Source organism: Oryctolagus cuniculus, chromosome 3 (assembly GCF_051225735.1).
Source record: "Oryctolagus cuniculus isolate XC-2025 breed Fujian yellow rabbit chromosome 3, ASM5122573v1, whole genome shotgun sequence".
Classification (NCBI taxonomy): Eukaryota; Metazoa; Chordata; class Mammalia; order Lagomorpha; family Leporidae; genus Oryctolagus; species Oryctolagus cuniculus.
Genome location: NC_142869.1, coordinates 43,367,163 through 43,393,026, shown reverse-complemented (window position 1 = coordinate 43,393,026; position 25,864 = coordinate 43,367,163). Strand labels below are relative to the sequence as shown.

General features: G+C 37.7%; 1 protein-coding gene across 1 annotated transcript in view; it reads right to left on the bottom strand.

Annotated features, from left to right (window-relative positions):
* Nucleotides 1–25,864, bottom strand: part of PGAP1 (post-GPI attachment to proteins inositol deacylase 1) — a 76,551-nt gene that overhangs the window by 13,297 nt on the left and 37,390 nt on the right. The window contains exons 13-23 of the mRNA XM_002712363.6: nucleotides 23,203–23,280; nucleotides 18,857–18,932; nucleotides 17,314–17,387; nucleotides 17,161–17,212; nucleotides 16,265–16,331; nucleotides 15,752–15,860; nucleotides 13,955–13,993; nucleotides 9,484–9,577; nucleotides 5,128–5,218; nucleotides 3,504–3,701; nucleotides 2,127–2,262 (exon numbers count right to left, since the gene is read on the bottom strand). Coding sequence (XP_002712409.2) covers nucleotides 2,127–2,262; nucleotides 3,504–3,701; nucleotides 5,128–5,218; nucleotides 9,484–9,577; nucleotides 13,955–13,993; nucleotides 15,752–15,860; nucleotides 16,265–16,331; nucleotides 17,161–17,212; nucleotides 17,314–17,387; nucleotides 18,857–18,932; nucleotides 23,203–23,280 — 1,014 coding nt within the window. The remainder of the gene's footprint in view (nucleotides 1–2,126; nucleotides 2,263–3,503; nucleotides 3,702–5,127; nucleotides 5,219–9,483; nucleotides 9,578–13,954; nucleotides 13,994–15,751; nucleotides 15,861–16,264; nucleotides 16,332–17,160; nucleotides 17,213–17,313; nucleotides 17,388–18,856; nucleotides 18,933–23,202; nucleotides 23,281–25,864) is intronic.

Genomic DNA, 25,864 nt, shown 5'->3' with positions numbered 1-25,864 from the left:
TTATGTTGTGGCTAAGGTATACTGCAATACCTTTTATATTCTGTGAACATACGTCTGAATGATGCCTCGGTACAGCATCTTAATGGATCTTATCAGACAAATACTTGATTATATTTAATAGGGTAAACAAACTTAACATGTTCACATATTCTAAATCTTTGAAAATCTAATTTGAAAATCTGATCATATATAGTATTGAAATATTTCTAAGAAACTGAAAAAAATCTGTATATTTAATTCATTAGGTTTCTTTAAGTGAGAAAGTTTTGCTTATTGGGTCAGCTGTTTGAAATACATAAGAAAAATCAAAGTACCTACAAATAGGTTTTTTTTTTTTTTTTTTTTTTTTTTTTTGACAGGCAGAGTGGACAGTGAGAGAGACAGAGAGAAAGGTCTTCCTTTGCCGTTGGTTCACCCTCCAATGGCCGCCGCGGCCGGCGCGCTGCGCTGATCCGATGGCAGGAGCCAGGAGCCAGGTGCTTTTCCTGGTCTCCCATGGGGTGCAGGGCCCAAGCACCTGGGCCATCCTCCACTGCACTCCCAGGCCACAGCAGAGGGCTGGCCTGGAAGAGGGGCAACCGGGACAGAATCCGGCGCCCCGACCGGGACTAGAACCCGGTGTGCCGGCGCCGCTAGGCGGAGGATTAGCCTAGTGAGCTGCGGCGCCGGCCCTACAAATAGTTTTTTTCAGATGCATATAAATTTCCTTTGGAAAACTGGAAATAATTTACAATTTCCATGCATGCATCGGTGTTAAAAACAGAGACAAATAAATCTTTGTTTAAAAACAAAAAATTTATGCACAGGAATAATTTTATGCAGATGGCTTAATATCTAAATGAACTTAATTATTATCCTGTATCCACACAGGAAATATTGAGATGCTACATTGCCATTGGTTCTATTTCATTGAAAGAAATTATGAATGATTATTTGACAAAAAATATGTATATGAGTCAAACAGTCATTTTTTCCATTCAATTATTGTTTACACCCATTGTGTATATTCCCACTAAACTAGGGTCTTTTGCTTTTCACCTGTTAAACTTCTATTTGGGTGAAGTAGAAAGCCTTTTTACTGTAATATAAATTTAAAATGTTATCTCAAAAACTAAAAAAGAAAAGTAGAAGGAAGAAGAGTGGGAGGGAGGAAAGGAATATCATTATAAGCTTTTGGACTTTTATCTATAAATCATATTGAATCTGTTAAAAATTAATTAAAATGAACATGAAAAATGAAAAAAATTACTATTTTAAAAATTTATTTATTTGAAAGAGAGAGAGAGAGAGATAGTCTAGCTACTGGTTCACTCCTCAAATGGCCATAATGGCCAGGGTTGGGCCAGGTTGAAGCCAGAACCAGGAGTTCTTCCCAGGCCTCTCAAGTAGGTGGCAGACACCCAATGACTCGGGCCATCTTTGCCGCTTTCACAGGCACATTAGGCAGGGAGCTGGACTGGAAGTGAAGCAGCTGGGACTCAAGCCAAAATGAGATGCCAGCACTGCAGGCGGAGGCTTAACCTGCTGTGCCACAGTGCTGGCCCCAGAAAAAATTATTATCTAATCTAATGTCAGCAATCTGTCCTTAAGAATAATATGGGGAGTACAGAGCTGGATAACTTCCTGGATTTTCCTGTAAGCTGTCAGTCTTCTTGGAAGTGTTTTTCACTTCTTCAGCAACATTACTAGCCCAATTATTTTGATCATTGTGTTCTGACTCTTTGGCAAGTTTTCTAATATTTACATTATCTCAGCATGATGGATTGATCTTATTAATTTATTAACTCACCCATGTAAAGAGAGGTATGAATAAAAACTGCTCTAGCAAAATGTTTTTAAAGAGGAAAGAACAACTTTAAACAAATAGTATTCTCTCCCTTTCCTTTGTTTTTTTTTTTTTTTAAATAAGAAACCCTAACTCAGAATAGTAACTTCAGTTCTATAGTTAATTTATATAATTTAACTAATTAAAATGTTTTTAAAAAAAACCTTTAAATTTAAAATTGTTATATAACAGAAGGCTACTACAGCAGCAATTAAAAATTTTGTTAACAACACCTTCATGACAATCTAGGTCAGCCTAATACAAAGCCTAGTCATATTCTGGCTTTACTGATTAGACATACCTTAAACACATAGTAAAAATAAGAAAGAAGTATGGCAAGTGCTCCACAAGTTGTCCAACTAACTATGATCAAAACAATTGTCAAAAAGGGCAAGTCTGGAGATAACATCTTGATATCTTTGGGAAGTTCAGAGGGTCTGGAATAACAATACAGTTAGAAACATATGAATAGATATTAATACAATCACACATAAAAATAAAATTACATATAAATTATATACAAAATCTGAACTGCCTCCAAATCCAACTTTTTGAGCAATATGTTATCACAAATAGAAAAGAATATTCCACATTTGAGCTCAAAGTAACAGGTTGCAGCCAAAACACAGGTACACTAAAAATATTTTATAAAATTACCTTTGAAGGTATGTGCATAAAGTGCCTATAAAACACAAATGCATTTTTGCTTAGACTTGGGTCTCATTCCCAAGATAACTCATTATATACATGCAAATATTTTAAAAAATCCAAAACACTCTGGTCTCAAGCATTTTGGATAAGAAGTATTCAACCTATACTACTCTGCCCTTCTTTCTTGCTTATTAGTAAACAAGTACTATGAGGTAAACTGTAAGGTATTTTTAATTAAAGGCAGTCATCACATATCTTTGATTATAAGTTCTCTTCGACCTGTAATAGTTCCTCTTCCAATTAGAAACACTAAAGCATAACTTGTACTAAGGAACAAAAAATGCTACCAAAGATAACCACTAATTACAGACAAAAATATTGTGCAATACATCTTCAATCTTAACAGCATAAGGAGCAATTTTCGATTTCTTAAACACTCAACATCACACAGATGCTTGATGGCATCACCATCAGAAACCTCCACCAGAGGCACTGCAGAGAGGTGGAGGGTGGGGTATCACACCACAATTCAAACAGGGACAGTAAAACACATGTCTGGTATGAAGGAGTGGCTATGGAAGCTACAATGGTGCTTTACCAGGAAGACAGAGTCTCTGGACTCTAAGAAAATTCCAGACAATATTTCTGGAACTTTTATACATCTCATCTAATCTGATGCTAAGTATCTTGACTGAAGTCTTTTCCCTCAGGTATGATTACAGAAGTCAGCATATAAAAGCACTGTCAGAGAAACAATTCCTCCTGGGAAAAATTTACAATAGTGAAATTTAAAAGTACCTTTGGTCAAACTTTTCGATTAATTCTTTACCGCTAAAGTAAAAATTAAATGTAGCATTTAATTTGCAATAAATGATTAGTTTTACCAAAGACATAACTTTGAACACTAACCCATACTTTTGCTAGTTATACATCTCTCCTTTATTGAAAATAATTTTAAGGTTTCACACTGGAACATAATGGTTTTAATTAGGAGCAGTAACAAAGCTTTGAGTCATTCATTTTTTACCTTTTCATAGCTAGCCACAATGATGAAAGGAGTTTCACAGATGTAGAAGAGACCAGGCCACTCCAATAGGCAGTACATGTTCCAAATAAAAAGAGAATCAAGGAGACAAGGGGGAAACACATGCTCTGACTAGTTAAGACAATGGCATCTAATTCTGGCAACATTAGTGCATCCCATAGTTCTTTAAACCATTTATACCTGTGGATAAAAGAAAACATAGAAGAAAAAGTGTATAAATAAATAGATAAAACACAAATCCAACAATAGACAGTTAAGAATTAATGTTTGACCATTTACTAGAGCAATACTTAATGTATAATTATACTGAAACATGTTTCAATTCTCTGTAAATAATATGTCCTTTAATTTCCAAGTGAGCCTCCTAGTCTTCAAGGATCTGAGGCCTGAGTCTCAATATTGCATTTCTGACCTCCACTTACCCTTAAATAAATTGTTTTTTTCTTCAGCTAGAAAGCCAATAGTTAGTTGTAATGATAAAAGAAAAGATATCTAAGTAATTTTTTGAGTTTTTAAAATTTATTTATTTGAGAGGCAGAGACAGTGAGAGAGAGAGCTCTTATCTATGATTACTTCACAAAAATCCATAATGGCCAAGGCTGGGCCAGGCTAAAGGTGGGAGCCAGGAGTTGGGAGTTCAATCCATGTATCCCAAAAGCATTGCAGGAACCCAATTACTTGAGCTATCCCTGCAGCCTCCCAGGGTCTGCATTACCAGGAAGTTGGAGTTAGGAGCCAGAGCAAGGACTCCAAACAGCTCCTTAAGTAATTGTTCTTAGCCAAAAAACACAAAATGTGTTGGCCGGCGCCATGGCTCACTAGGCTAATCCTCTGCCTTTCGGTGCCAGCACACCGGGTTCTAGTCCTGGTCGGGGCGCCAGATTCTGTCCCGGTTGCCCCTCTTCCAGGCCAGCTCTCTGCTGTGGCCCGGGAGTGAGTGGAGGATGGCCCAAGTGCTTGGGCCCTGCACTCGCATGGGAAACCAGGAGAAGAACCTGGCTCCTGCCATCGGATCAGCGTGGTGCGCCGGCCGCAGCACGCCAGCCGCGGCGGCCATTGGAGGGTGAACCAACGGCAAAGGAAGACCTTTCTCTCTGTCTCTCTCTCTCACTGTCCACTCTGCCTGTCAAAAATTAAAAAAAAAAAAAAATTTAAAATAAAAAAAAAACACAAAATGTGAATAAATTAACAATGAAATGTTAAGCCGGGTAGAAAGCTCTAAAATATACTTTGTATGCTAAGTAAGAGAAAGAGATCAGAGGAATTATTTCATCAATACCTCATAATTGTTTGTGTTTGTGAATTTGGAATAATATTTAAGGATCATGGACCATATATAGCCATTTGCAAATATTAAATGTTTAGCATAAAATTTAAAATCCTCATTTAGCTTGATATATATATACATATATATAAATTATTTCTGAAATGATTATACTATGGAAATAAATCTTGATATACTTAAGCATTTTCCTAAGAAAAATTCCCATTTAAAGAAACAAGCCAATTGCCAAATCTATATGACAATTTATACTGCATTACACAATCAAGTATGTTTTCTATATTAACCAAAATTAAAATCATTATCATAAATAGTAAAACTTACCCCAAAAGAAACTTAACCATAATTACAAAAGGATCAACTTTGTAAGGTTTGGCTTCTTTATCCAACATAACAGCATACTCCAAGCAAGAACCTGGTGATTTAAAAAATTACATACAATAGAGAACTCATAATAATGAAGTATGAGATATATTATGTCCTATATCATCTATAAGAGCAACATATTTTATGACAGAGAAAGTAAGGGTCTTCATTACTATCATTACTAATCTTCTTGAAAGATTAAAAATTAGTGCAATTCAGTTGTTCTTTTATAAGGGTAAACACATTCAATCATTTGTGAAGCAAATCTGGGGTATCACAAAGCCCCTTGTGTGATTTTTTAAAAATGGCTTTACTGAGATATAATTCTCATACCATACAATTCATCCGTTTAAAGTACATATGAGCCAATGGTTTGTAGTATATTCACAGAACTGTACATTCATCAACACAATCAGTCATATCACATTTATTTTTTCTTTTTTTTAGATTTATTTATTTATTTGAAGGTCAGAGTTACACAGAGAGAGGAGAGGCAGAGAGAGAGAGAGGGAGAGGGAGAGGGAGAGGGAGGGGGGAGGGGGGAGGGGGGAGGGGGAGGGAGAGAGAGAGAGAGAGAGGCCTTCCATCCGATGGTTCACTGCCCAACTGGCTGCAAGGGTTGGAACTGTGCCGATCCAAAGCCAGGAGCCAGGAGCTTCCTCCGGGTTTCCCATGCAGGTGCAGGGGCCCAAGGACTTGAACCATCTTCTACTGCTTTCCCAGGCCACAGCAGAGAGCTGGATGGGAAGTGGAGCAGCTATGTCTCAAACTGGGGCCTATATGGGATGCCGGCGCTTCAGGCCAGGACGTTAACCCACTTTCCTGGGTGTTAACCCATTTTCATCACCTGTCTGGAGGCAACCACTAATCTACTCTCTGTCTCCATAGATATGCCTATTCTGAGCACTTCATCTAGATGGAATCATATCATGTGTGGCCCTTTGTGACTGGTACCTTTCACCTGGGATCTTTCAAGGTTCATCCACATTGTAACATGTAACATTTTCATTGCCAAGTAACTTCTCCATTCATTAACTAGTGGACATTTGAGTAGCATCCACTTTTTAACTATTATAAAAAATACTCCTGTGAACATGTATGCATCCTTTCATTTCTCCTAGGTATATTCCTAGGAAGGGAGATGCTGAATTATGAGGCAACTCATCTGAAGAATCATCAGTTTTCCAAAGCAGCTTTACCATTTACATTCCTCCTAGCAATGGATAAGGGTTCCAATTCTCTCATAACCTTGTTAACACTTGTTACTATCATTTTTATTATAATATTTCTATGGGGTATGTTTAATAGGTAATTTTTGATATGCACCCTTGGTATACAACTACCACTTTAACTTTTGAGATATAATCCTATACTTATATCTTCTAGAATAACATCAATTATTCCTGGAGTCTCAGTGGACTATCTAGATATAACTTCCATGTATTTAAAAATCAGTTATCAAGTCAGTTTAAACTGCGAATGATGTGTCTCTTTAAGACTTTCAAAACATGACGGACATTTATATTGCCAGAATAATTTTTTAATTAAAAAAGTTGAGTCTGGGAGAAATTACACTACATATTGAATCCCTCTTCCTGGAATATAGGTTAACTCGGGTTAAAATGAACAAACACTGAAGACAGACTTCAAGTTGTGTAAGTCATTGAAAGGTACCAGGTAGCTGAAGTACTCAGCCAGATGGAAATGGTGGATGTTTATGGACTGCTTATCTTTCTTTTTCTACTTCTTCTTTTTTTTGGAAAAGTAGACAGAGATCTCTCACTTAACAGGTTTACTCTCCAAATGCCCACAACAACAGGTGTTAGGCAATGCCCATGAACTCAATTTGGGTCTCCCACATGGGTGGCAGGAACCAACCACCTGAGCTTTTACCCACTACTGCTAGTGGTGTGCATTATCAGGAAGCTGCAATAGGGAGCCAGACCCAAGACTCAAACTCAGGTACTCTGACACAGGATGCAAACATACCAATCTGTATCTTAACCACTGTAGCAAATGCCCACTCTTATGGACTGCATATATACTTATTCTGAATACACTCTTTTTTCCTATCTCCAGCCTCCCCTGATTACTGTCCAAATATAACAAAAAAAGTTTTGGGTACAGGCAAATTGTCCTAATCGCTATGCGCTAGGGAAGACCTTGTCCATTGTACCACACATCCTGCATCTACCTTCACCTAACTCTGGCTCTGGAAGGCTGAGTTCTTGGAACTAGCTTCTAGTAAGGTTAAGTACAGGGAGGCACTGGAAGAAAGGAAGGCAGGAAGAAATAAGGTCAGTGTATATATTTCTCCGTTTTTCCCCAGCTGAGTCTCAGGCTGGCAGTGGATGCAATGTTCCCGTATCCAAGTCTGCGGCTCAGTAATGTTCCCCATTCCTACAGCTATCTAGGTTTTATCTCTATCTTGCCCTGGTACCTGGAAGTATGGTTCTGTCGCCAGTCCAATACTTTATCATCTCTTGTTGGTTTCCCTTAACCCTACACATACCTTTGAAATAGTCCCTTCATCAAAAAAATCTCAATTATTCCATTCAGCATGCCAGGACCTAACTGACACAGTTGATACAACCCAAATATTGTATTGAGTACCTACGGTGTGCTTGACACCACGTCACGCAGCAGGAATAGAATGAAGAGCAATGTGCCTTTGATGAGGCACTACATTTTAAGAAGTCCTCAGAATACACAACTTCAAATGCCATGGTATAAAATACAGAAAACAAGTATGGCATTTTCTTAAGTATGTCTTAAAACACAGGATTCCAGAGCCTAGCAAACTTAGGAAGACATGGGCCACGAATTTTCAAGAAATTATCTGTCATAAGCAACATGTAGAATGAAAAAACAGGAATGAAGCACTGGTCCACTGAAAGCAGGAGAGAGAAGGGGGTTAGGAAGGAAGTAGGGAGGTAGGAAGGGAGCAGAAGGCAAAGGGAAGAAGGAACAAAAGGAACAGAGGGTCAGAATAGGGGAGTGCAGGGAAGAAAAGAGCTTGGAGGCAGGTAGAAGACACACACCAGGATGATATGAAGGAAATGAGGGAGTGGCAGCTTCCTAGGACAAGTATACACAGTATGAAATATTCCTGCAGGAGCAAAAGATGGGTTAGAGTGGGTGGGAAAGAACCTGAATATCATCACGTACAAAGCTCTAATTACCAATATATGCAACATACAAAAGACAGAAGAACATATTAACTCCATTATGGGTAGCAAAATCTACACTCTAGTAAACTGGGGGCTGGCGCTGTGGCGTAGCAGTTAAAGCCACCACCTGCAGCGCCAGCATCCCATATGGGCACTGGTTCAGGTCTTGGCTGCTCTACTTCCCATCCAGCTCTCGGCTATAGCCTGGGAAAGCAGCAGCAGATGGCCCAAGTCCTTGGGCCCCTGTACCCACGTGGGAGACCCAGAAGAAGCTCCAGGCTCCTGGCTTTGGATTGGTGCAGCTCCAGCTGTTGTGGCCACCTGGGGAGTGAACCAGCGAATGGAAGACCTCTCTCTCTCTGCCTCTGCCTCTCCTTGTCTCTCTGTGTAACTCTGACTTTAAAAGAAATAAACAAATCTTTTAAAAAAATTAAAAACAAAAACAAAAAGAACACTTAGAAAAAAAACTCAAGGAAACTCAAAAGTACAAAAAGCCCATTTTGCTTAATAAATTATAGGTAAGGAAAGATGGAGGTTGGAGCCTACAGTTTAAGGCGCTTAATGTTTAAACTTAATGATCAACTACAATATATGGATCTTATTTGGAAACTGCTTAAGTTATTTAAATCATTTGATACTATTAGGGAATTACTGTTATTTTTTTGGTATGTTTTCTGGTTAATATTTGTTCTAAGACATAAATACTGGAAAAATTGTAATACGAAAAATTCATTGTTCAATTCCTAGGTACTTTTTAAAAAGTTAATTTGTTTAGATTTAAAATAGCTACTTTTTGCATTAAAAAAGATACTGACAGAAAAGTGACAAGTTAAGCAAATATTAATAATTCTTACATCTTACCACCACAAACTCAAAGTCTCTGGACTTTCAGAGAAAAAAGAAATCTCAGTACTTTTTTTCTGCTTTTAACTAGTTTAAGATTGATGGTCGATAGGGTTTTGGAAAGTAAGTAAGATGCAGAGAAGACTGGTCATAAAATCACATGCACAAAATCACAGTAGTAGTTATAGCCAAGAATTCCCTTATTATAACTTCTAATTAAATACAATTAAATATACATACAAAACTAATAGTTTTCTGCTTTTAATATTCATAAAAAGCATGAAATTATAAATATTCTTACCTGTTGAGAATAGAGAATATAACTGCCCTCCATATGCAAGAAGGATACTAGAGATGACATAAGCAGGCAGAGCTCCACCATGAAATCTAACTACCTAGAAAAGAGGCAAATCAATGGGAAACTTCTGAATATTCATATTGATGAAGTAAATGTACTTTCCTATGAAATAGTTTTTTTTTTATTTTATGACTTTTTTTTTTTTTTTTTTTTTTTGACAGGCAGAGTGGACAGTGAGAGAGACAGAGACAGAGAGAAAGGTCTTCCTTTGCCGTTGGTTCACCCTCCAATGGCCGCCGAGGCCGGCACGCTGCGGCCGGCGCACCGCGCTGATCCGATGGCAGGAGCCAGGAGCCAGGTGCTTTTCCTGGTCTCCCATGGGGTGCAGGGCCCAAGCACCTGGGCCATCCTCCACTGTACTCCCGGGCCACAGCAGAGGGCTGGCCTGGAAGAGGGGCAACCGGGACAGAATCCGGCGCCCCAACCGGGACTAGAACCCAGTGTGCCGGCGCCGCAAGGCGGAGGATTAGCCTAGTGAGCCGCGGCGCCGGCCTATTTTATGACTTTCTTGACACAGTCACAAAGATATTTCCAATTGTGTAAAAAATTCTATATAAAATAATTATTGAAAATATTCATATATACCATATTAGAAACATATCTCCATTTTTCATCAAAAGCATAACTGTGAAACATATGCTACAAATTTGCTTTCCAAGGCATATTTCCTGAGCACATTATGTTCCAGGTACAATACGAAACACTGTATATGCATTATCTCATGCTCTCTTCCCATAATCCTTTAAGGTAGTTTTTATCCCTGCTTTACCACCACGGAAATTCAGGCATGGGAAGTGCTAGTAAGTTGCACAATTAAAAATGCAGCAGACTGAGGGGCCAGCATTGTGGTACAGCAGGGTAAGCCACTGTCTGCAACACCAGCATGCCATCTGAGTGTCAGTTCAATTCCTGGCTGCTCCACTTCCAATTCAGCACCCTGCTAATACTCCTGGGAAAACATTGGAAGATGGTCCAAGTGCTTGGACCCTGTCACCCACGTGGAAAACCCAGATGGAATTCTGGGCCTGGCCCAGCCCTGGCTGTTCTGGATATTTGGGGACTGAACCAACTGATGGAAGATATTCTGTCTCTCTCCTCTTTCTCTCTCTACAACTTTGCCTTCCAAACAAACAAATAAATATATAAATCTTTCAAAAAGAAATGTAATAGACTGGAGTAGGTTTTGTGGCACAATGGGTTAAACTATTGCTTGAGACAGCTGAATACCATACCAAGTGCAAGTCCTAACTACTTCTCTTTTTGTCCCGCTCCCAACTAATATGTCTAGGAGGCAGCATGAAGGAAGAACATTTATTTTTCAATGATTTTAGATTAACAACTCAATCACTACAAATGCTTTATTTGACACTTCAAAGTACACATCTTGGTCATGTAACACCAGTATATTCTTTAGAAAGAGTTCCACTTATGAACAAGATTGAGTCTGTCTTCTTCGGGTGCCTGAGTATACAGCACCAAGTTACCAGCATGAATTCTTCTCTTATAGTACAAGTCCTTTAACACTTCAGAATATTTTGTATTACTATCCATAATGCTGTTTTCCACCTTGTACTAACATTTCACCTTTCCTTCATAATGTAGCACAAAAAATTTTAATGTTAACTTAGAATTTTATAATGTTGACAAATTTAATAATCACCATCTAATCCTCATTAGGTTATTATAAGGATCAAATGATGTAATGCATATAAAAATGCTTCTGATTTAATTTTTTTGACAGGCAGAGTGGACAGTGAGAGAGAGAGAGAGAGAGAGAGAGAGAGGGGAAGGTCTTCCTTTTTCCATTGGTTCACCCCCCAGTGGCCGCCGCGGCCAGTGTACCGCACTGATCCGAAGCCTGGAGCCAGGTGCTTCTCCTGGTCTCCCATGCAGGTGCAGAGCCCAAGGACTTGGGCCATCCTCCATTGCACTCCCAGGCCACAGCAGAGAGCTGGACAGGAAGAGGAGCGACTGGGACAGAATCTGGCACCCCGACCAGGACTAGAACCTGGTGTGCCGGTGCCGCAAGGCGGAGGATTAGCCTAGTGAGCCGCGGAGCCGGCCCTGATTTAATTTTGAGTAGTGAGCTTTACTGTAATTACATTATAATGACTTTTTTTTTTTTAAAAAAAGAAAGATTTATGTAGTTGAAAAGGCAGAGAGCTAGAGGGAGGGACAGAAGGAGATCTTGCATCTGCTGGTTCATTTCCCAAATGGCCTCAAAGGCTAGGGGTTGAGCCAGGCACTCCACCCTGCTTTCCCACATGGCTATCAGGTGCCTATGCTCTTGGGCCACCTGCTGCCTTCCCAGGTGCATTAGCACAGAGTTGGATAGAAAGTGAAGCGGTGAGACTGCTGCTTCACCAGCTGGAACTGGTGCTGATATATGATGCAACTGTTGCAAAGGGCACCAGCCCCAGTATGATTTAAAGTAAAGAAATAAAATCATGGTATGCCTGAATGACAAAATGTAACAGTCCAAGAAATAAAATTGATAAAAGCTCTAAGATGGTGGCTGGCACCGTGGTGCACTAGTTTAATCCTCCACCTGCGGCGCTGGCATCCCATATGGGCGCCGGTTCAAGTCGCTGTTGCTCTTCTTCCAGTCCAGCTCTCTACTGTGACCTGGGAAAGCAGTGGAGGATGGCCCAAGTGCTTGGGCTCCTGCACCTGCATGGGAGACCAGGAGGAAACACCTGGCACCTGGCTTTGGACTGGTGCAGCTCCAGCAGTTGCAGCCACTTGGAGAATGAACCAATGGAAGGAAGACCTTTCTGTCTCTCTCTCTCACACTGTCTGTAACTCTGCCTGTCAAATAAATAAATAAAATCTTTTTTTTTTTTTTTTTGACAGGCAGAGTGGACAGTGAGAGAGAGAGACAGAGAGAAAGGTCTTCCTTTTGCCGTTGGTTCACCCTCCAATGGCCGCTGCGGCCAGCACGCTGTGGCCGGCGTGGATCCGATGGCAGGAACCAGGTACTTATCCTGGTATCCCATGGGGTGCAGGGCCCAAGCACCTGGGCCATCTTCCACTGCACTCCCTGGTCACAGCAGAGAGCTGGCCTGGAAGAGGGGCAACCAGGACAGAATCCGGCGCCCTGACCGGGACTAGAACCCGGTGTGCCGGCGCTGCTAGGCAGAGGATTAGCCTAGTGAGCCGCGGCGCCGGCCTAATAAATAAAATCTTTAAAAAAAAAAAAGCTATAAGAAATTTTACTAAATTTTAAACTCTGACTAACCAGTATTATCTTATTTATGTTGAATAATATCTGTAGTTCTAATTAATACATAATTTCTGTAGTATTATTTGCAAGTTATTTTCAACATTTATCTTTTTTTTTTTTTACAAAAGACACTTGTTTTAATTTTAAAGATATTTACACCTTAGTATGTTTTTTAACTTTTATTTATTGAATATAAATTTCCAAAGTACAGCTTACGGATTACAATGGCTTTCCCCCCCCATAACTTCCCTCCCACCCACAACCCTTCCCTTTCCCACTCCCTCTCCCAGGCCATTCACATCAAGATTCATTTTCATTTCTCTTATATACAGAGATCAGTTTAGTATATATAAAGTAAAGATTTCAACAGTTTGCACCCAAATAGAAACACAAAGTGAACAATACTGTTTGAGTACTAGTTATAGCATTAAATCTCAATGTACAGCACATTAAGGACAGAGATCCTACATGAGGAGTAAGTGCACAGTGACTCCTGTTGTTGACTTAACAATTTGACACTCTTGTTTATGGCATCAGTAATCTCCCTAGGCTCCAGTCATGAGTTGCCAAGGCTATGGAAGCCTTTTGAGTTCACCGACTCTTATCATATTTAGACAAGGTCATAGTCAAAGTGGAAGTTCTCTCCTCCCTTCAGAGAAAGGTACCTCCTTCTTTGATGGCCCGTTCTTTCCACTGGGATCTCACTCGCGGAGATCTTTCATTTAGGTTTTTTTGTTTTTGTTTTTGCCAGAGTGTCTTGGCTTTCCATGCCTGAAATACTCTCATGGGCTTTTCAGCTGGATCTGAACGCCTTATGACAGAGCCTATAGATTTTATTGCACTATGATCATACTGTAGTATGAGCAACATGAAGTCTTAATATGACATTCATTTAGGCAAAAAGATTAACTCTTGTGGGTAATCAGGTATCAGCTGACATTTCTAGATGTATCAAACATGAAAGCATTACCTTAAGGCAAAGTTTGGCCAACTTTGGCCTGTGGGCCAAGAATGGTTCCTATGTCTTATTAAACTAGAGGTAGAAAGAAAACAAAAAACAAAACAGCAGCTACAGCAACCAAAGAGATCGTATATGCTGTTAAATCAGATTACAGAGAAAGTTTATAATTCCTTCCTCACAGTATTTATTCACAAGGCAATAATCAACCAATAACCAGAAGTCTCTCTTACCTGTCCAAGTATTTGTGAAAAGGAAGTCTTAACTGTCACCTAGTTTAAAACAATGATTAAAAAAGGTTATTTTCTTTTAACTCCTCTAGTTCACATTTCATTAAACTGAGCACTTCTACACATTTTTGAGCATAATTAATTTTTATAATGATAAACCTAAAGATATTCAAAATCTTAATAGTTTTATCACTTAGCATGCATTCCCATATTCTAATTCATCAACAACTGGATAAATATTTTGGTATCTGTGGTAACCCATTACTAACTAAAATATTTAATTAATCTGAAGACGTTATTAACAGATCATGCCAGCTAAAGGAATTCAAGTAAATATATATAATACTTCAAAAAGAAATTCATACTAATTATATATACCACAAACAAAGCTTTTTTGATAAAAAGAAGTCTTGGAAAAGGAAACAGATTTTTCTTAGGGAAGTTATAAAATGACTGCATTTTCTCAAAATATGGGCTTATTGAAAAAATGCATTTGTAAAAACATGGACATTTTGAGATCACTGCAGAATATGGAGTAAATTATTAACAAAATTTTTAGTACTGTTTTAATGCTAGAAATAAGATACAAGTTAAAAACCATGTTAGCCCATTGTTAGAAACATAATGCAATCTAAATTCATCTAATTCAGATACAACTAAAATTTTGTTGTATGAACAGATTCTATTAATTTGACAACATCAATCCTAGAATACCCTAAGAAAATTAATTCTAATAAAGAATTCAAATATTTAAGCAAAAACAGAAGACTGCTCTGTTGCTACCATTGAAATACTACTTTAAGCATTTAAATTTGAAGTTGCGGAACCTGATAATTTCTGAAATAGGGAGGGACTATTCATGAGATCTGTAAATAAACAAAATGTTACTCTCAATTCTGGTTCCTTCTCTTAGCATGAAGAGGTCCTCTTGCATTATAAAATAAACACAGTAGGTACAACTGCACATATTAATGACAAATAGAGTTTAAATAATCAGTGAAAAAGAAGGAAGACCTGGTTTGTGTTCCAGGCTCATGATTTCAGGGTGGCCCAGCACCTTAAGCTAACCCAGGAGCAATGTAAACCAATATGCATCATGTCAATTACTGTGTAAAGCCAAGTCATTTGACTTCATGAGGTTCTTTGACTCATGACAGATTCTGGATTTTGGGCCTCCAAACTTTCAAGGTTAATCTGAAGCCTCAATTTTTTTTTTAATTTTCTAGTGTTTAAGATGGATACACTTTCAAATTGTCCAACTAAGGGTACAGTGAGATGGTGCTAATATGCACTAATGGAGAATTGTTAAAATGTTTTAAATGTCTATTACTTACATTTACTAACTTCCATAGTGCCATATCTGCAACTAATATAAAAATATTTCAAGCTTATGCTGAAACTAAATCTTACTTAAAGATTATACAGTCAACGGCCAGCGCCACGGCTCACTAGGCTAATCCTCCGCCTTGAGGCGCCAGCACACCGGGTTCTAGTCCCGGTCGGGGTGCCGGATTCTGTCCCGGTTGCCCCTCTTCCAGGCCAGCTCTCTGCTGTGGCCCGGGAGTGCAGTGGAGGATGGCCCAGGTCCTTGGGCCCTGCACCCCATGGGAGACCAGGAGAAGTACCTGGCTCCTGCCATCGGATCAGCGCGGTGCGCTGGCTGCAGCATGCTGGCCGCAGCGGCCATTGGAGAGTGAACCAACGGCAAAGGAAGACCTTTCTCTCTGTCTCTCTCTCTCACTGTCCACTCAGCCTGTCAAAAAAAAAAAAAAAAAAAAAAAGATTATGCAGTCAACCTACCTCATACTGACAGTCTGATGATGTATACATTTTTAATAATGCCACATGGCTGTCATTTTCTGGTTGAGCAATATGAAGTTTCAGAGAAATTTCTGTGGAAGATGGAACCCTGAAGAGATAACTTAAATATCAATTGCCAAATACAAAATGCCATGGTCAAGTTAATCCTCAGCACAATAAAATGAAATAATGTAGATGAAGCTAGATATCAGATACACTATTATGAATGGCCATTGTTTCAATCATATCTCAAATGTTTCAGTGCTCCCTCAAGCACACAAGGGTTGAGGGAGAGTGTGGAAAGATGTGCATATTTCAAGTATGTAAGGCTTAAGTACTATATTATTTAATAAGAATATTGTATACTATATTAAATTCTGTGCATGCTAAAGGATACATACATTTTTATCAAGAGGCATTTTAATAATTCATAGGATTTAAATAACTAAACTAAGCAGAATATCTATTATTCAAAAATATCAAAATTGAAAGTAAATTCTTTCATATGCTTACTGTGCAATAGTTAGTGAATCTTCATAAGACCAGGGAATATGAAGTTTATAGATACTAGTTATTTCTTCTGTTAAAACAAAAAAGAACCAGGCATTATTAACCATGTATCACCCTAATTGTAACATTAACTACTACAACACCTAACTAATCACACAATCACCCATTTAAAAAAATACTCAGTAACTAAGTATTTATCTTATATCACAATATAAAAAAAAGTTGAGAATTCCTAAAACAATGATTTAATTAGATACTTAGTATCTAATCTAACTGGAAAGACACTAAACAGTTGAATCTGAATTACTATTACAACAAGACATACAGATATACAATATTTTTGAAATGTGGATATTTTACCTGAAACAGATAAAGATATTTTACTCTTAAAGAGTTTCTGCTAAATCCCTTTCCTATTATTACCATTTTATTTTATTTCATAAAAAAAGTACTTTTAAAAGTAATATAGAGGCCGGCGCCATGGCTCACTTGGCTAATCCTCCGCCTGCGGCGCCAGCACCCCGGGTTCTAGTCCCGGTTGGGGCACCGGATTCTGTCCTGGTTGCTCCTCTTCCAGGCCAGCTCTCTGCTGTGGCCTGGGAGTGCAGTGGAGGATGGCCCAAGTGCTTGGGCCCTGCACCCCATGGGAGACCAGGAGGAAGTACCTGGCTCCCTTGGATCGGCGCAGCGCGCCGGTTGCGGCCGTAGCGGCCATTTGGGGGGTGAACCAACAGAAAAGGAAAACCTTGCTCGCTGCCTCTCTCTCTCTCTCTCTCTCTCTCTCTCTCTCTCACTGTCTAACTCTGTCCGTCCAAAAAAAAGTAATATAGAAAACTCAAGTGAAGACCTATTAATTCTTCAAATGACAATACTATTTATTTTTCAGAAAATACATTTACCTCTCACTCCTGAGCACTTGCTTACCACGTTGATCTTAAATGCTTGATAAATCTAAACAGAATTTGATCACAAAAAGAAAAGAAACAGAATTTAGTTGTTTGTTTAAACACAAAGTAAATTAAAATCTGTTTTGTTATAGTGAGGATAATAACCTGTCCGAAGTTCAGAAGCTCTATATTGTAGTACAGGCCGCTTGTATTTAAAACTACTTTCCTTGAAGATAATCCTGTTGAATTAAAAATGTTATATTATTTAGACTATCAAAGACTCTTTCAAAATGTATTGATTGCTTAAATAACATTAAAAAGATGTCAACAGACTTTCTTTTATATTAAAAGTAGATTACAGGGCGCAGGCATTTAGCCCAGTGATCTAAGTCACCGACATCCCACACTGCATTACCTGGCTCGATTCCCAGCTCCAGCTCCTGATTCCAGCTTGCTGCTCATGCAGACCCCGAGAGACAACAGTAACATCTAAAGCAATTAGACTCCTGCCACCCATGCGGGAGACCTGGTTTGTGTTCCAGGCTCATGGTTTCAGGTGGCCCTGCACCAGCTAATACAGGTACTTGGAATGAGAATCAGTAGATAGGAGATCTTTCTCTGCCTCTCAAATAAATAACATTTTTTAAAAAATGTATAATACCAGTACTCTACTTGCTGGACTAGACAAACCAATGGGATGCTGAAATTAGTGGATGATTTTGGAGGAAAACAAGATATTTACATGATCAAAATACCTTCTCAAAGATATTTATTAAGACAAAAGGAAATGCAGTAACTTTATAGTGGAGAAACCAAGCAGTCACCACCTTAACCAAGAGATCAAGATTCATACCACCAGCAATTACATATGTTAACATCATGTGTCTTCTGAAATTACACAGGGAAATGCATATCATTCCTGTGGTATTCTTGGCAAAAACACACAGCCTCAATCTAATCACAAGAAAGCATTAGAGAGAACCAAACTGAAGAATATTCTACAAGATAAATAACCAGTACTCCTCAAAAGTTTCAAAGGTATGAAAGATAAGGCAAGGCTGAGGAACTATCACATATTAGAGGAGATGAAGGAGATATAATCAATAAATGCAACGTAGGACCCTCGGGGAGGAAGGACATCAGTGGAGAAATATGAAAACCAAAGAAAGCCTGTAGTTTAGGTAATAATACTGCACCAATGATAATTTCTTAAGTTTTAAAAAAATATATTATGTTTATTTTGAAGAACATTAGGGAAAGTTGGGAGAAGAATAGAAAAAGAAACTTTGTACTCCTTTATAATTTTTCTGTAGTTCTAAAATGATTTCAAACTAAAAGAATAAAACATAAAAAAATATTTAGCGAAATCTTATAATTTTCATAATGCAGGTAGCATTTATATCATAATAAAAATTTTATTAAAAGGGCCAGTATTTAGTATAAATTTCACATAACACACATACACACACAATTATCTGCAAATACACTCCTGTGTGATTACACACACTCATTTTAAGGTTCACTTTTCAGAGAAGATCATTACTAGTCTAGTATCAAATGTGAATCAGGACATTAAACATCAGATGGTTACTTGAAATATATAGTATTTAACATTCCAAGGCTCTACTTTCCTGCAATTAACTGGAAAAATAAATCCACAGTTAAAAATAAAAGCGATTCTTAAGATTTCCAAAAATAAAGTACTTACCAAAGGAAAAGAGATGAGTTACAGGAAGCTGTATGGATCTTGTCTCTTTTTTAAAGAATTCACAATCTACAACAAACTGAGATAGAAAACAATGATTTATTGGAAACAAATAGAATTAAATTTATAGTAAAATATCTTCACTCCATGTTTCAGAAAAAAAGTCTATAAACCTTTGGAGAAAGGTTTCTTTGGAGAAAGTAACTATGATACTGTTAACTGTTTACACTTAGGCGGCAACAGGTTCCTCAAGGACAGACGCTTTGCTGAGAAACTTGCTAAATGAGCTTAACTTATTAACTTAAATTAATAGAGGGTCATTTCTGTAACAACATACTCATAATATATAAGTTGTCTTCTAGTTAGGTTTAGGTGTTTGAAGAAGAGAGATATTAAAAGATGGATCAAGGGGATGGCGCTGTGGCATGAAGGCTAAGTCTCTGCCTACAGCACCAGCATCCCATATAGGCGCTGGTTCACATCCTGGCTGCTCCTCTTCCAACCCAGCTCTCTGCCTATAGCCAGGGAAAGCAGTGAAGGATGGCCCAAGTGCTTGGGCCACCCCTGCACCTGTGTTGGAGACCTGGAAGAAGTTCCTGGCTTCAGATTGGCTCAGTGGCCATTTAGGGAGTGAACCAGGGGATGGAAGACTTTTCTCTTTCTCTCCCTCTCTGTAACTCTACCTCTTGAATAAATAAAATCTTTACCAAAAAAAAAAAAAAAGATGGATCAAAGCATTAACCATCAGGGCTAATTCAAAATTAGTTAAGGATTTAGATAACATATCTTTGAGCACTTTCAGTCAAAAAGAGAAATGTGATTTTGTTAAAGATCTTTGAAAAAGTCTACATTTATTAAGTATTTATAGCTTAAGGAGACTATAAAGGCTTTTGGATACCTACTAACATTCATCTACAGATGGCTAATGTTTTTCATGTAAGATTATTTCTGGTTAAATACTTATTATAAAAATAGAAAAAAAAAGGCTTACTATATATGAAGCAAGATAAAGAAATGCTTTTCAAAAAACTAACTGTATAATGTGACAAATGCACCATTACAATTATTCGTAGTGGCAACATCTTTTTATCAATAACATTGCTAAAGCTGTGTAAGAGGGGCTGGCATTGTATTGTAGTGGTTAAGCTGCTTGCTATACCATCATTCCATGTTGGAGTGCTGGTTCAAGTCCTGGCTGCTCTACTTCCAATCAAACTTCCTGCTAATGAGCCTGGGAAAGCAGCAAGCAGGTGAAGACCCAAGTACTTGGGCCTCAGCCTCCCATGTGGGAGACCTGGATGGAGTTCTTGGATCCTGGCTTTAGGCTGGTCCAGACCTGGTTATTGCAGCCATTTGGGGAGTGAGTCAGTAGACAGAAGATCTGAGTCTCCTCCCTCTCACTCTGCCTTTCAGATACATAAATAAATCCTCAAAATAAAAAACAGCGTAAGAGCCTTTGTTTTCAGTATTATGCAGAGGAATTGTTTGGATAAAGATAGAACTTTACTAAAATAATCTCCACCATGCAATCAATTTATTTTGATCTATAAGGAGCCAAGAAAAAATTTGATGCCCCACTTTAATTAGTAAGTAACCTGATGTCTCCAGAAAGTACAAGGCCTGTGGAGTCTGTCCAAGGCTTTTCAGACAACTAAACTTGGGATCTCTGAAGTGGTGTTATTTTGTTTGCCTCATGGATAGATTTTTCTTTATTGTTTTTTAAAGTAAGAAACTGATGTGGCAACTTGTTATTAGACTACAGTCCACACGCTGGGGGATAAAAGGAAGAAGTTTGTGGAGTTTTTCGTTTATTTTTCTCCTTTACTCACAAGGCAAAGAACAGAGTCAGATATTTTCATTATAATAAATAGCTGTTAGAAGATTAGAGACTCATTTATTGAGTAAGCTGAGCCATTACCAGAGACAGGGAAACAGCTTTTGAAGTCAACTTAAATCATTCTGCACAGGTTTTTATTTTATTAAAGATTTATTTATTTATTTATTTAAAAGACCGAATTAACAGAGAAGGAGAGACAGAAAGAGAGTTATGTTCCATCTACTGGTTCACCCCTGAAATGGCCATAATGGCCAGGGCTTGTCCAGGCTGAGGACAGGAGGCCAGAACCCCTTCAGGGTCTCCCTGTAGGTGGCAGCGGCCCATGTACTTGGGATAGAAATCTGCTGCTTTCCCAGGCACATTAGCAGGGAGCTGGACCATAAGTGGGATGCCAGATGACAGGTGGTGGCTTAACTCACTGTGCCACAACACCAGCCCCCTGCACAGATAATTTAATTAGTAGGATTTTTATTACTACATTAAAAATTTGGCTATGCACTTAGTTTTGTATAATGGAATAAATCTTTACCCAATAAAGAATTTAAAGTGTGTCTAAAATATCCAACATAAGTAGATTTCTGATGGGTTTAATTATTTTGATTTCTGTCATCAAAAGAATATAATTACATTTCCATTTCCAAAAACCTATTAAGATATCAGTTAACTCAAACTTGTTTAATATTGCCTATTTGAATACATGTAGCCTTCTGATGATGGGCTGTAAAATAGACATGCAAAAATCATAAAAGATCTTTATTATTCTAGTGGAATGGGGTTCCAGAAAAAGAGTCAGCAGCATTACTTTTCAAAGAGCATTAAGACCTATTACACATTTATTAGACTACTAAGACTGTCTACTTGCAGAAAGTTTCATTAATTTCTTAGAATAACCAGAGAGGGTCTTTTCAAGTTTGAGAAAGATGTTAGATTCATTCAAAACCAACTTACCTGACAGAAAAACCCTTAAAGAGAGCTTTTAGTATTGAAGATGCTGAATTACCTCTCACTTGAGCTAAGCAAAACAAAACAATGAGTCCATTATAAGGTACTTGTGAGATTCAGTCTTTGAGAAGACTCCCAACTACATCCCATTTTCCTTTCCCTATTTCTTTAAAATTTTCCTAGCTATTTTAGACACAAATCTTACCGACTTCCTCAAAGAGAAACATTTTTGAGCATTTATGTGGTAGTCACTAAAGGCTGAGGATGCAAAGTAGAGTAAAACCTATGTGGCTATTACTCTTACAGAGTTCATAATAGAAAAATGCAATAGAGACAAAGAAACTGTAACACAAAGAAATAAGTTCCTCAAAGAAACTATATTCAAAACATCATGAGAGTAAGTTTAAAAAAAATTATCATGGGAAGGGCCTGGGAAAAGAAAAGAGATACAGTTTGGATCTTGAAGGGTAAGGAACAGAGAGGCCCTTTGACCTCCATGGGCCTTTTCCCCAATCAATTTCCTCAAAATCATGCTTTTCTTTCTACTCTCAATTCCCTAGCACAGGCCCTCATAATCCCTTACATGGTGCTTTGTCTCTTTCTTTTTCACCTTTCCTACATCATGAATACACTGATGTTCTAAAATAAATTCTTTCTGATCCGACTACTATGGGGAAAAATTTTATGTCTTGCCACAAACTTGAATTCTATAAAGTCCTGAATCCTCCAGTCAAGGCCTCCACAATATGACAGTGACCTACTCTTCCTGACTTTTCTTCATTGCTGTTCTACTCATGGTGGCCACTCTTTCAAAATTATTATTCACTATTTTCCAAATATACACTAGGCTTTCACACTTCTATGCTTTGCTCTCACTGTTCTTTTTGCTTAAAGTGCTGCCCATTAACATTTTCTGTAATTATGTTACTACTGAGCCTTTGGAATGTGGCTGATACATATAAGAAACTGAATTTTAAATTTTACTTAATTTTAATTGGTTTAAATTTAATAGCTACAAGTGCTAGTGATTCTCATATTGACAGCACAGGTCTACAATGTCCATTTACCTGTAAAATTATCCTTTAAGCACACTTTAAATATCACCCCAATATAAGGCATTCTTGATTCAATCAATCAGAAATATCTCTTCCTTTGATGTCTTTCATCTACTTGCTATATTCTGGTTTGTTTTGTATGAGTGTGTATGGTCTTTTTATTCAACAGTATGGAGCATCCTAAAAATGGAATTCATGTCTTCCCGATTTGTGCACCTCCTATACTTCCTGGTACATAGTCTTGTACATAATAGAGTACCTAGTAATTAACAGTTTTTAAAGACTTATAAACTAGAACACTAGCTCTTAGTTGGAACAAAGGAACTTGGGTTTATTCTGCTTAGTTCAAGTTGAAGCAGATGATCCTAATGATTTAAGAATTTTAGGTGGATCACTAAATTGGCCATTGTTTTAAGTAAGCCCTATGTAGAACTCATAGGGAAAAAAAAAAAGCTTTAAAAGTTAGAAAGAATATCTCCAAAACATTCTGATAATAACCTTAATTCACTTGTTACCTTACTTCCATGAATAGATGGTACATAAACAACAAGATGAGACAAAGATGGATAGTCTTGAAGCCTTAAGGTCAGAAACTAAAAAAAAAGAAAAAAAAGGACATAAAAAACTGCTTTTATTTCTTACAACAGAGATTAATGCTTGCTTAAAAAAGGATAAATAAATAAGGTACATTTCTTTCTAAATTTGCTATTTTTAAAAAATGTCAAATTTAAGACCAGTGTATCATAAATGCCCATGTTTACATTTCCAAGTCAATAATCCCACTGAAATTCAAATTCCTAGTACTTACGTTAAATATTTAGAAATTATACTATACTAAAATTTAAGCATTTAATAATTTAATGATGTTTAATAATTATTTCCACATTTGGTTTTGTTTCTTATTATAATTTGGCAATCTGTTGCAAATAGCATTACAATATTATTTCTATACTTTATTTTGGTAATACAAGACAAATAGCATTCAGTAGTTGATGAATGAAATAACTATAATTTAATCTCAAATAATTCTGACCTAGTCAAGTAGCAAAGAGTTGCTGGGCAACAGTATATATGAATATCACCCCCTGGTCTTCATTTAGTAAATGACAAAGATAGAATATGGTAAACAATGCACCTCACCAAATGAGGTTCTCAATATTAAGACCAGGTACTATAGTCCATATTTTGAGAAATGAGTTAAGTAGAAAGACTGGTCTAATTAAATAAAAGTGAAGCCACTAAATTCAGTTTCTTTAAGATTTATTTATTTATTTTATTTGAAAGGCAGAATTACAGAGAGGGAAACACACTCACAGACACATATACACACACAGAGATTGAGAGTGAGAGATCTTCCATCTACTGGTTTACTCCCTAACTGGCTGCACTGGCCACGCCTGGACCAGGATGAACCCAGGAGCCAGGAGCATCATCTGGTTCTCCCATGCAGGTGGCAGGGACCCAAGTATGTGGGCCATCTTCTGCTGCTTTCCCAGGCCATTGGCAGGGAGCTGGACTGGAAATAGAACACATGGGACACGAACCAGCACCCATATGGGACACCAGTGTCGCAGGCGGCAACTTTATCCTCTACGCCACACTAGCCCTCTAAATTCAGCTTTAATCCATTTTTTTTTTTTTTATGGAAGCTATGTGGGGTGGGAATTGTTAAATATTATAGTATATTGAATTAAAAATTTCTAGACACTTTCTCCACTTTTCAGAAAGATCAACACTGACAAGTTGGACAGAGCTAATGAGGTTTAAAAGCTGTCAATGAGTGGTCCTCTAAAAAGCTGATCAGATTTATGAGGGAGTGTTTGTTATAGGATTTTCCCCAAGTTTGCAAAGTGTCTGCCTCAGACTTGTATGTACTAGTGTAAATTAAAGGGTCTTAAAAGGATCACAATAACCACAAATACAGGGAGATGAAATCCATCAAACAAATGGGAGACAGCACTAAAGATATATTAATCAGGAAGAAGGTGAATATTTTGTGTAGCTATCCATTCTGATAACTCTGAAATATAAATTCTTAACAATGACAAAGTACTGTATTTTATGTGTTTTGCTAGAGTGTTGCATCTATTCATTAATAGTCAGCAGAGATGCCAGAAAGTGATAGGATTCTCATCTGACGTTACTTTTATTGAGATGATAGAAATACAAATAAAACCTACAAAACTTTTTCATTTTATAATCCCTTCAACTTTATGGAAAATAATTTTGTATGTTGCTTATAAATTACTAACACACATCACATAAAATTTTTGTTTTTATTGTAATGAAAAAGGTTATTTACATTTCATAATTGCAATCCTGAATGGAGAACATCCAAAATTGTAGAATATTATGATTCATGTTTCCTAACTTCTTTCTTTCAGCATTCACTATAGCTTGTTCTGCTGTTCAGTCAGCTGTTTCTTACATTCAGAACAAACATAGGGATCTAGCGCTTGATGAACACACCAGTTTAATCTTCAGAAATTTTTAAAAATAATGCAAGACTTTATGGTTTAATAAACACATTTTAAAAATATAATAACATGGGGCCAGCACTGTGGTATAGCGATTTAAGTCACTGTCTGCAGTGATAGCATCCCTTTTGGGCACTGGTTCAAGTCCTGGCTGTTTCATTCTGAGCCAGCTCCCTGCTAGTGCACCTAGGAAGACAGCAGAGGATGGCTCAAGTCCTTGGGCCCCTGCACCCACGTGGGAGACCTAGAAGAACTCCTGGCTTTGGTCTGGTCCAATCCTTGCCATTGCGGCCATTTGGGGAATGAACCAGTGGATGGAAGATTGATCTCTCTGTCTCTCCCTCTCTACATAACTCTGCCTTTCAAATAAATAATTATTTTAAAAAATATATAAGAACAAAGTACATTTTATCAAGTTTTAATTAATAATGCATTCCTAACTCTGAAATTATTGCCTGGACAGATTATTTCATGAATAATTGATCAGTACATATATCCTAACACTTTGTTTTGCTTTTGGCTTGGAAGGTTAGGACCAACCACATGATGTTACTTTTAACCATATGAGTCTAGCATTAGGAAAATATACTTTATATTTAATACATAGACTTATTTGACTGAAAACTATCGATCCTGGCCCAAGATAATCAGTTATAATAAATACAATAAGAAAACAAGGACGGATATTTTCATCACATCC